This window comes from Thalassophryne amazonica, chromosome 14 (assembly GCF_902500255.1).
Source record: "Thalassophryne amazonica chromosome 14, fThaAma1.1, whole genome shotgun sequence".
Classification (NCBI taxonomy): Eukaryota; Metazoa; Chordata; class Actinopteri; order Batrachoidiformes; family Batrachoididae; genus Thalassophryne; species Thalassophryne amazonica.
In genome coordinates, this window is record NC_047116.1 from 67692241 (window position 1) to 67704926 (window position 12686).

Genomic DNA, 12686 nt, shown 5'->3' on the forward strand with positions numbered 1-12686 from the left:
ACACCTTGTGGTGGCGCCCAGCATTGCGGTGCACTAATGTGGCAGCCAGCTGAAGCGATATGTGTTTTCAGTTATTTCCACGTGAGGACACCAAGCTGACATCTACACTTGATGGTGAAGTTATGCGACATCATATCCTACAAGCCACTACATGGTGTTGTCCAGCTGTGACTTGTCAGCACAGATATCTTAACAGCTGTAGGTCACAGGGACACGCCCACCTTTGTCTGCTGACCTCGTGAGCTCACAGACAAACAGGCTCACTCTCTGTTCCTTTTGTTCTGTGATTTTAATTTTATGTATGTATGTATTATTTTTTGTCCTGCCTCTGTCTGATGTCTGTGTTTTTAAGTTAACACCTTGCGTGCACCATTGAGTCCAGCTGACAGTCGGCGGTCAGCTGACATGCGCCGTATGTCCACAGCAAAGTGATCACACATGAATGAGTTCACACCTTTACCCTTATTTCTTTTAATTAATTTCCACTCTTTCTGTGTGTCATATAAACTACAATTTACGTTTTGGAAGTGACATCAGCCTGTCCAGCTGGAATCACTCCATGCCGTGTGCTAGGACGCTGGCCAGTACTCATGTTTGAGGGCATGAACGCCCACCCACACGTGCATTGCGTGTTCATCAACTGAGTTGCAATACACAGCGGTCAGCTGGTCCAACAGCGCACTGCGCTGGACAGCGACTGGACTCCATGACCATCAGCCACAGCTGACAATGTGGAATTCATGGTGTGTGTTTGTTAGGGGGAGATACACTCTACGAGCTGTGTGTGTGTGTGTGGTGAGGGTCGCCACAGTCACACCCATGTGTGTTGCTTGGTAACGCCACACTCGTGTGGCATTTCGACAGTTTTCACAGACATGTTGAATGTGGTCGCCTGCTCTCTACTCTTATGCCGGGAGCACGAATAGCCCTGACTTTTCTAAGTGTCCAGTGAGTGGTGTTGGATGTTCATGTGTGACACCTGGAGTTTCGCCGACACATCCTGAGAGGGGGTGAAATGGACACTCGCAGGGCACTCGCTGTCTTTCAGCTGCTGCTGTGCATTAATGGTTGTGGCAACAGCTGTGCAAGACATTTGAGTCAGCTCCGATTTTTCACAAGTGGCATGCAATTCCTCCTTTGTGCGCCAGTCACCTTCAATGGTGTTATGTATGAAGGGACCCATATATTTAATTCTCCTCGCTGCTGTCATCTCCACCGTCTCATTTGTCTTAAAAACTAGGAACCTAAAAGCCAAAAAGTTTGTGTTTTATGACTGCACGTTAAAGAAGACAACGGCACTAATTACATTACATGTCACGCGACTAGTCAAAAAAGTGCTACAGAGTAAATCCATCCGACGTCAGTGACAAACATTTAATGAAAAAAGATATTTACACTCTATCTCATGGTGTTAAAGTGTCAAATCAGCTCTCTGAGGCTCAGATTACAGATACTGTGTGTTAGTTTACATTTACACTCTGCTTCACGGTGTTAAAGTGTCTGAGCAACTCCCTGAGGCTCAGATTAAAGATAATGTGTGTAAATTTACATTTAAACTCTGCCTCACAGTGTTAAAGTGTCTAATCAGCTCTCTGAGGCTCAGATTACAGATACTGTGTGTTAGTTTACATTTACACTCTGCTTCACGGTGTTAAAGTGTCTGAGCAACTCCCTGAGGCTCAGATTAAAGATAATGTGTGTAAATTTACATTTAAACTCTGCCTCACAGTGTTAAAGTGTCTAATCAGCTCTCTGAGGCTCAGATTAAAGATACTGTGTGTTAGTTTACATTTACACTCTGTCTCACAGTGTTAAAGTGTCTAATCAGCTCTCTGAGGTTCAGATTAAAGATCCTGTGTGTTAGTTTAAATTTACACTCTGTCTCACGGTGTTAAAGTGTCTGATCAACTCAGATTAAGGATCAGATTAAAGTTACTGTGTGAAGCTGTTTGAACACGGCAGCAAACACAACCTCCATCCAATATCAATTTGTTTTTAACATTATTTATGTCATATATATAACAAACAACATGAAATATAAAAAATAATGACGCAAAGTGTGCATCATATCATCATCTTAGATTGGCTCAAGTTGTGGCTCTTACAATAGATAAAACCATTACAAATCTTAAATTACTTATTTTATTCTGCTTTGCTTTAACAAATTTCCAGCCAAGTCTGAATGTCCAAATAGAATAACTAGCTCCAACACATGCTTCATTTCAATAGAGCTGTGCCGCTACACCGCTGTGGATTTACTAGAAAACTGAATGTCTAATTATATCTGGCAGCAAATTTGCAAATTTAAAATATTGTGGGGAAAACACCACAAACCTTCAATAATTAATTTTTTGTGATGTGTGAAACACTACGGTCTGAAATGTTAATCAGAAATTATCTAATGTGTTTTTTCATCAAAAGACTCAAATGTCTCAACTGAAACAAGACTAAAATACATTCAGTTCTCTTTTGACTAAAACTAGACTAAAATGAACTTTTTCCATTTGCATCACTACTCAGCTTCATAGTGGAATACAGCAGAGAAGGATTTTCTTTCACCAAAACAGTTCAAATCCAGGCTTGTATCTCAGATGTACTTTCTGGCAGTTTGTAGCTAAACTTTCAGGTCTTCTTTTAAGAAAATCCTCCTCTATACCACTTCATCATGAAGATGGATAACTGGTGATACAAAATGCAAAGCTTGCACTGTGCATAATTTCTCCAGTCACAGCCACATAAGCCCATAACTTCTCCTGAGTTGTCTGGGTGTCTTGGTGGCTTTCCTCACTCTTTTACTTCTTGCACAGTCACTCAGTTGTTGAGAATTGTCTACTCCATGCAGATTTACCATAGAGTGCCATATTGTTTGTATTTCTTTGTAATTGATGTAAATAAAGTCCAAAACATATTCAGTGGCAGCTTTAACATCAGAGAGCCTCGTCCACAACTACCACAAAAGACTCCAAGCTGTCACTGATGTTAAAGGAGGTAATACACTGTATTAAGAACAGGGGAATGTAAACTTTTGAACAGGGTCATTTTGGTAGTTTGTGTTGTCATTATGATTTAAAAAGAGTAAACCTGGTTGTTTGACAATAAATGGCTTCACCCAACCACTAACTGTGAGTGGGAAAAAAAGTTTTTGTGTTATCATTCATATTCTCTGAAAAATGGCCAAAAAAAACAAAAATTCCATCAGGGTAAACTTTTGAGCACAACTGTAGATCCAACACCTGTTTCAGTTCAAAAGACCTGCGCCCCCTAGAGTATCAATGAAAATGAATACCTTTATTTGTAGATTTACATTTGTTTTCACGGGCTTTTTCAAATATTAAACTACATAATCTTAGACACACTTTGCTTACATGGCATCATTTACCACACCACCTTGCTGAGCACACTGCAGCACACTTGAGTAGCTCCTGAAATTAGCAGCTCTATGAATTCGACACAAAAGCCGCCTCGAGGTGCTGAGACTCGGGGCTGAGCCATGAGACTCACATTTTTAATACATAGTGTGTCCCAGAACTTGGTGGCTGAAAATTCTAATGCGAACCCTGTATTGGTGTGTTCGCTCATTGGAGGTTATGAACTACACCTCAGCACCACCACCATGTCCACCTCCAACACCTACAGCATCACTTTCTGCAGTTGCAGAGGACACATAAACCAAATCAGCCTGAGGGAAATGAGTTTGTGAAACAGACTGATTGAAGAAGAATTTCTTTGGGAACATGAAAATTGTGTGACATATTTCCACAAGATTTAAATTTTTAATTAGCTGTAGCAAGGGTAACTAAATATGCAAGAATTTCATGTATAGAATGAAGTGTTGTATACTGTTCAGTGTGGTATTTGTGTTCATCAAATACTAAATTCGCTGAATAAATACTGTTTAAAAAAAAAAGGAAAAAGTTAAAATGGGATGGGTTTGTTGTTTCCTAGTTGGTTATAAAATGTTTGAAATATATTCCAAATATTTCTTTGATGTCTATTTGTCCATAACTGTTAAGATTCTAAGTATGCACCAGCATCCATAAAATGTGATCCCTGTTTCTGAGGAACCTACAAACAGCTGATGGTCTCTTTTTATCTGGCAGTGACCTGGACCCTCTACAAGCTCCTCACTGGTCAGTCCGAGTCAGAACAGTTGAAAACCCTCAGTGCTTAATGGGTAAGATGCATCCTTCACTGTCAAGCTGACACAAGTCAATAAGAACCATGTAAAGGTATCCTAAATGACATTAACTACGTAGAACTTGACATGATGAAGTGGCATAGAGGAGGGTTTTCTTTCACCAAAACATCAAATTTGGACTTGCATCGCAGATGTATCTTCTGGCAAATTGTACTTGAACTTTCAGGTCTTCTTTTTGAGAAAATCCTTCTCTATACCACTTGAAGCTGTATAACTGGGGATACCAAATGCAAAACATGCACCATGCACAATTTCTCCAATCATAGCCAGGGAAGCCGATAATTTCTTCTGGGTTGTCTTGGTGGCTTTCCTCACTTTTCCTTCTTGCACAATCACTCAGTTTTTGAGAACTATCTACTCCATGCAGATTTACCATAGAGTGCCAAACTTTTTGTATTTATTCATAACCGATGTAAATAAAGTCCAAGATATATTCAGTGACTTGGAAATGTTCATGTATTCATCCCCTGACATGTCTGGGGAAAACTGGTAATAATATGAATGTTTATGAGTTTAATGGTACGAATATTTCATGAGGTGAAAGCTGGAACATACCATTCAACGAGGCAAAGCCAAGTTGAATGGTTTGTTCCAGCTTTCACCGAATTAAGTATTTGTTCCATTGAAAGAATGTAAAAACATTCATTATTTGTTTTATATAACGGCTAAAATAGATTTGTCATTTGTTGTTTTATTAATTTATAAACAACAGAAAAGGGACTTACATTTTGGTGTTCCACTGCTGCTGAAGTCCAAATTGTGACGTATAGTCCAGTGATGCTGTGCACTGACTTCCATAAAAAAAAAAAAAAAAAAAAAAAAAAAAGAGACTTTGTGTAGTTCCTCAGTCGATCCAAAAATCACGTCAGCTTTTCATCTGAACAGCTCTTCATGCATCCAGACAGCTTACAGCGGAGTCGATTTTTTTTGTGTGTGTGTGTGTGTGTGTTACAACAATTAGCAGCATCAGTTAGCTCAATCAAATCATCGTGCTATTGTCCCCCCCCCCCCGGCACGTGTGCACACACACACGCAACTGGGTCAGCGCTTGTCCAAAAAACAGTGCAGTGAAAAAAAAATTAAGTCAGAAATTAGTCCAGCTTTTCATTCTTTCTTCCTGCTAACAACCTCCAGACAGCGCAGCGGATTTGTTTGTGTGTGCGTGCGCGTGTGTGTGCGCAGAGTGCAATGGTACCAAACATATGGAACCAGATTTGCACTCTAGGAACCAAACTGCACTCTAAATGCAATGCAACACAAATGGGATGAATTAATCCATGCCATGTACAAAGCAGCAATCAAATGACAAGGATCCACTCAGCCGTTATAAAAAAAGTATTTATAGGTATTATACCAAAGGGGCAGATTACTTATCCACCCCATCATCTTGGCTTTTATATTTTTAATAAATTTATATCAAGTTGTAAAGATTTGCTTTGAGTTTGAGTTTAAGGAAGATAATTTCAGAATTTTTGTTTGTATTTTATGTAGTTGGTCGATAATATCAGCCAATATGAGCTGTTCACAAATACATCAGTGAGTGTTATTTTTGCAGCTGTGAAAACCTTTATTTTAAAAAATAAACAATGCAGAAAAAAGATTTTGTCCAGCAGATTCACCTCACGTGAAAAGCCAAAGATCGTTTTCAGGAGTGATGTGTTACTAGTTGGCCCGTTTGAATAGCCCCCTAGGTGCTCCAATGAGTATATACTTTTAGAAAATTCTTTTTATTCTGTTTTTCTTATAATGAACACAAAAAGAAGAACAAAAGAACAACCCCCCTCCCCACTGCACCAGTGATTTACAAAAAAAAAAAAGAAAAAAAAATATTGATCTGCAATAAGACAGCAGACAAACCAAAGCAATAAATAAATAAATACACTAAATAATTTTGAAAACAAATAAGCAAACAGACAAATAGAAAGATAGGGGGAAAAATAAAATAAATAAATAAAAATCAGCAACTTTACAGTCCTGGTTGTTTCAAAGATTCAATGAGACATCCTTCTTCTTGACAACAACACAGAAAAGACTCCGATTACAACAACTGACACATCCCAACCATCAGACAATCAAAACAGAGTCCATTTCTCCAACTGTCCTCAGAACTGGTTGCCAAATAGTCCTAAATTTTTTTTGAGTTGCCCTGTAAAGAGTAACGGATGTGCTCCAAGGTCAGATGATACATGAGATCGGTGACCCAATGTTTAAATGTGGGAGGAGATTTATCCTTCCATTTTGTAAGAATTAATCTTCTTGCCAACAGAGTTGCAAATGCTATCATTGCTTTACTTCCAGCATTTAGTCTCAGTTTGGGTGACGTCACCCCAAAGATTATTGTGACAGCGGATGGTTCAGTGTGAGTTTTTAACACAAGTGAGAAGGACTTAAAGATTGACTTCCAAAATTCGGCCAGCTTTGAGCAACTCCAGAACATGTGAGTTAGAGTGCCAGACTCTGAACGGCAACAGTCTCATGTATCATCCAAATTATGTTGTATTTGAGCAAGTTTGACCTTAGACCAATGTAGGCAATGGACTACTTTAAATTGAATAACCCTATGTCTTTGACAAATTGAGGATAGGTGTATAGCATCAAGCGCATCTTGCCACTTGTCATCGGACATTACTATATTTAGTTCCTCTTCCCACTTAGATTTCAATATGTCTAAGGGTTTTAAATTATTTGAGCTAATTAATGAGTACATTTTGCCAATAGTTTCTTTGAGCCAGGGGGGCATCCTGAAGATTTTATCTAATAGAGATTCTACTGGAAATGATGGGAAACATTTGAAATTAGTTGAAATAAAACTACGGAGCTGGAGATATCTAAAAAAAAATGTGAGCGAGGAATACCGTACTGTGTTACTAAGTATTCAAAAGTCACAAAAGTACCATTCAAATACAAATCTTTAGCCCTCTTTACTCCATTATCGACCCAGAGTTTAAAAGCTTTATCTGTTAGTGAGGGTTTGAACATATTATTCCTTACTAATGGGGTGTCTTTTAACATATCTGTCAGGGAAAATGCACGACGAAACTGGTTCCATATTTTTAATGTATGTCTCACCACTGGGTTATTACTGTATAAGGACAAAGGTTCTGGAGGAGGTAACTTTGAACATGCTAATGCATTTAGAGAGACAAGTGAACATGAAGCATGTTTGAGTTGTAACCACTTTGGACCGCAGTCACCCTGAGCTAAATGAATCCAGTGCAATACATTTTTTATATTAGCAGCCCAGTAGTAATACTGAAAATTGGGTAAGGACAGTCCACTGTGTAAACGGTGATGTTGTAATGTTTCTTTTTTTATTCTGGGGGTCTTTTTGTTCCAAATAAAGGTAGATATGAGCTTATTAATTGAGGGAAAAAAAAGATTTTGTTAGGAAAAAGGGAATACATTGGAAAAGAAACAAAAAACATGGCATAACATTCATTTTCACAACATTTATTCTACCTCCTAAAGAAAGTGGCATCAGATTCCAATGATCGAGGTCTTTTTTAGGCTATTCAAAAGCGGAAGAAAGTTTGCTTGATACAGGTATTTAAACCTCTGAGTCACCCATATACCTAAATATTTAATTCTATACTGACTTATTCTAATTGGAAGAGATAGTGAGTGGAGCGAAGCCAGCTGACAGGTAGAACCAACTGGCATGAGTTCACTTTTCTGCAAGTTTATTTTATAACCTGATAATTTTCCATACAATTTAAGCAGATCCAATGCTTTTGGTAAAGTTACAGCTGGGTCGTTTAGATACAAAAGCATATCATCAGCATATAGTGACGCTCTGTTTTCAATGCCACCTGTTATCACTCCCTTTATATCACTACTACAGCGAAGGGCTATAGTCAGAGGTTCTATTGTTAAAGTGAAAAGAAGGGGGGGCAGAGGGCAACCCTGTCTAGTGCTGCATTGGAGCTGAAAAAATTTGGAAATATTATTGGTGCTAACTGCTGCCATAGGGAGTGAGTAAAGAGTTTCGATCCAGTGGATCGAAACTCTGTCCAAAGCCAAAACGACTCAAAGTATAGAAAAGGTAATCCCATTCCACCCTGTCAAATGCCTTTTCAGCGTTGAATGCAATTATCACCTCTGTTGACTTAGATGGAGTGGGATCATAAAGAACATTTAAAAGCCTGCGTATGTTGGAAGATAATTGACAATTTTTAATAAATCCTGTCTGGTCATCTGGGATTAACATCGGTATCACATTTTCCAGGCATTGGGCAAGCATTTTTGCAAGAGGTTTACTGTCTACATTTAATAAAGAGATGGGTCGATAAGAGCTACACTCTTATGAGTTTTTGTCCTTTTTTAGAGTAAGAGCAATTGTTGCTTGACGCATAGTTTGAGGAAGCATGCCAGATATAAATGCTTCCTGGTACACAGACAGCAAAATTGGAGCTAGCTGCTTACTGAAGGTTTTCAAAAATTCACTGGAGAATCCATTGGGGCCTGGACTTTTACCATTTTGCATAGAATTCACAGCTGAAATGAGTTCTTACTCTGTAAATGGCTTGTCTAAAGTGGCTGCTAAAGGTTAAATTCAGTTTGCAGCATTATTCGTTGCTTTAATAAGTTCTGCGAAGGAGCGTTAGCTATCTGTGTGTCTAAATTTAGAATGTCTTCTGTTAGTCTCTTTAGGTTTTTATGATGCTCTTTATTTTTTTGGGCACAATATGATATAATTTGTCCCCGAATGTAAGCTTTCAATGTTTCCCATACTGTCGATGTTGACATACCTGGTATTCTGTTATATTCCAAAAATAATGTTATTTCAGATGAGATTAGTTTTTACGAAATCATTATCTGCAAGCCATTGATTATTCAGGTTCCAGGGGTGGTAGGAGGCTTGTGAAACAGGTATTTCTAGTGTGAGAAACAAAAGGGCATGGTCTGAGATAACATTTGCATTATAATCACATTGGGTAATAAGGGGTATAAGATTTTTATCTATAAAAAATAGTCTATTCGTGAATATGTTTCATGAACAGCAGAGAAAAAGGAATATGACCTAGATGTAGGGTTTAGAAAACGCCAGGCGTCACAGATACCAAATGTACGAAGAAAGAGTTGAACTACCTGAGCAGCTTTAGTTAAGTGTAAAGCGTTGGTTGAACTACGGTCCAAAGAAGAAAAACAACAATTGAAATCTCCTGCTAATATAAGATGATGGGAGTCCATATCAGGCAGCTGCGAGAAAAAATTGGTAAAAAATGAGTGATCGTCCCAGTTAGGTGCATAGAGGTTTGCTAAAATGACAGGTGTTTCATATAACTTTCCTGTAACTTTAACAAATCTATCGTGGGAATCTGTTATAGTTTTAGACAGGGTGAATGGAACACTTTTATGAATTAGAATGGCTGTGCCTCTGGATTTGCTATTAAAATTGGAGTGGAATGATTGTCCTATCCACCCTCCCTGTAGTCTGGAATGATCTGCTGTGAGCAAGTGTGTTTCTTGGAGGAAAGCAATATTTACATTAAGCTTGTTAAGATGAGTGAGTACCTTCTTAGGCTTCACAGGATGATTTAAAGATTTAACATTCCAACTTATAAGGTTAACTTGACAACCCAAAGCTCTTTTCTTCATCTGACCTTTATTTACCATGTTTAATCTTTAGTGAAATAGTATAAATAAAGTCATGCTTTGGCAAGAAGACACAGATTTCAGAAAATAAATATACATATTTTGGTACTGGTGCAGTTACAACCCTCCCTTTATCACCAATTATAAGAACGTGGTGAAACCCAAACCCTACGTTTAAATTCACACATATGTACGAGGTCTGTCCATAAAGTATCGTACCTTTTTATTTTTTTTTAACTATATGGATTTGATTCATGTTTTCACGTCAGACAAGCTTGAACCCTTGTGCACATGCGTGAGTTTTTCCACGCCTGTCGGTGACGTCATTCGACTGTGAGCACGCCTTGTGGAAGGAGTGGTCCCACCCCGTCATCGGTGTTATGTGTCGGACGCAGCTCGGAGAACCGACCAGCGTTTGAAGGACCCAGTATGAAATAAGCAGAGCACGGTACAAAGGCTAACTGAATTTAATACATAACAGTGATCATAATAATAATAACAGGTGCGGTCTGGCGTGGTGCGCTCCCAGCAGCGCTAATGGTCCGGAGCCAGAAGCTGTTTCGGACCCAAGGACCCCGCCGACACCCCCCAGGTGGCCGCAACAACCGAGTCTGTGAAAGAAGGAACCATTATGTGAGTCCACACTCTACACACAGAACACTTAAAGGTGTACAAACAGCAAACACTTCCTGGCTTGATTACTGATCAGCTTCCAACCTGCAGGCATGGAACATCCCGTTCACAAATCACCACCGCAGTGGAAGCTGATACATGACTAACATACAGCTCAATACAATAAGGTGTGAGGGACACCACATTTACTGACTGTATAACTGTTAGTCACAAAATCCAACGTACCTCAGGAAGTGTGCTGACGAGCGTGAGACCTCACCCTCTCCTCTTTCACAGACCGTGCATCAAACCTGGACATTCTCAGCGTCCGCTGCTGATGAGATGGCTCCCAAGACGACGATCTCACCCGTCTGGTCACAAGGTCGAGTCTCTGGCAAGTGCACACTGTGCACTTCAGTCTTAAATGCCAACATACTCCAATCCCTCCAGATGCACCTCAGCTGTGAGTCCTGACGAGTCGCAGGTGATCAGGGTGAAGTCCTAACAGCCTCAGCAACACAGCCACTCAGTCCCAAATGCACGCCACCTGGGAGGAAACACAAAAGGCAAACAAACCAGCAGCCAGGCCCCCCCAGCCATACAACAATCGGATTTTCATTGTCTGGAAATGGCGGAATGATTTGGGGTTTTTTTCCATCAGAATTTTTTCAGAAGCTGTTAGAGACTGGCACCTGGAAAATTTTACGGGCTTCACAGAGAATAAGGTCAGTTAGTACAGCTTTAAGGACCCCTTTAAGGACGCTCAGCGCGCCGCGCTCCGAGCTGCAACGACACGGCACAAGCCACCGGACCATTTCTGAGCTGATGGCTCTGTGGATACGAGACCGTTGTGTGCTCTTTCTCTGGTTATCACAAGAGCTGGACATCAGCCATTTTCCAGTAGATTTCACTTTTAACAAGAGATTTTGTCATGGAAAGCCGTGCGGAGGCTTCGCGCGTCACGACCGATTCGCTTTGGAAGCGAGACAAAGGAACACCTCCGTTTCGGCGTGTCAGAGGACAAGTTTGGACATGTCCAGCTCTCCACAATTTCACTGATACTTACTGAACTGGTAAGCATTGAAAGCCAAGATAGACAATGAAAATCCGACGACGGGGCGGGACCACTCCTTCCACAAGGCGTGCTCACAGGCGAATGACGTCACCGACAGGCGTGGAAAAACTCACGCATGCGCACAAGGGTTCAAGCTTGTCTGACGTGAAAACATATGAATCAAATCCATATAATTTAAAAAAAAAATAAAACGGTACGATACTTTATGGACAGACCTCGTATGTGCTTATTCCTGGGGACTCCAAGCACGGTACTCCACCAAGACATCATTTTTAAAAGGTGCTCAATGTGTCTATGTATATAAATAACTATAGCCCAACAGGTGTAAACATATTCAAAAATAGGTGTTTAGTAATATAACATCAGCTTTTACCTTATTATTATATTGGTAGCCAATGTTTCTTGGAAAAGAAATGTCCTCTTACTTACCACCGACCGTAAATAAATGAAGATAAAACTAGTCTTCCTCTGTAATCGCAGCATCTTCGGTAATAATGTTCTTCTGAACAAAGGCCATCGCAGTCTTTGGATCTAAAAAGACTTTTTCGGTCCCGTTGTATGAGATGCGAAACTTCGCAGGATGGAGAACTCCATAACGCACTCCCGTTCGTCCCTTCAGCAGCTGCTTCACGTCGTTGAAAGCAGATCTTGCCAGAGCCACGCTGGGAGGGTAATCCGGGAAGATGGAGATGGATGCCTGGTGATACTTGAGAGCGCCGCCTGTCTGACGAGCGCGGCGGAATATATCGACGCAGTCCTGGTAGTAATGAAGTTTAGCAATAATTGGACGCGGCTTCCCCATTGCTCGTTGAAACTGCGGGGTACGGTGTGATCGGTCAATCAGAACCTCCGGGTCCATGTTGAAAGCTTCTTTCAGGAGCCGCGTGACAGAGGACGGGGTCGAGTCGTTCTCCTCCGGGACGTTCAGTATACGGATATTTGAGCGTCTCATCCTTCCTTCCATGTCAGTGCACTTCTCTTGTAAATGTTTCACCTCGGCCTTGAGAGTGCTGACCGTGGATTGCAGGTTCGCTACATCGTCGGAACACATCGTCAGGCTTTGCTCCATGTCTGTAACTTTTCCTCTCACAGAGTCCAGGTCCGAGTGCAGCAGTGCGATATTACCAACGACTTCAGTTTTCACAGCTTTTATCTCACTTTTTATTTCCTCAAATTGGGTAGTCAGCATATCTTTCAACTCCGAAC

The 12686-nt window shown here is 40.3% G+C and overlaps 1 protein-coding gene across 1 annotated transcript in view; it reads left to right on the forward strand.

The window, feature by feature from the left end:
* rab3gap1 (RAB3 GTPase activating protein subunit 1) overlaps positions 1-12686 on the forward strand; it is a 146880-nt gene that overhangs the window by 36893 nt on the left and 97301 nt on the right. The window contains exon 11 of the mRNA XM_034186125.1: positions 4101-4174. Within this exon, the coding sequence (XP_034042016.1) occupies positions 4101-4174 (74 nt within the window). The remainder of the gene's footprint in view (positions 1-4100; positions 4175-12686) is intronic.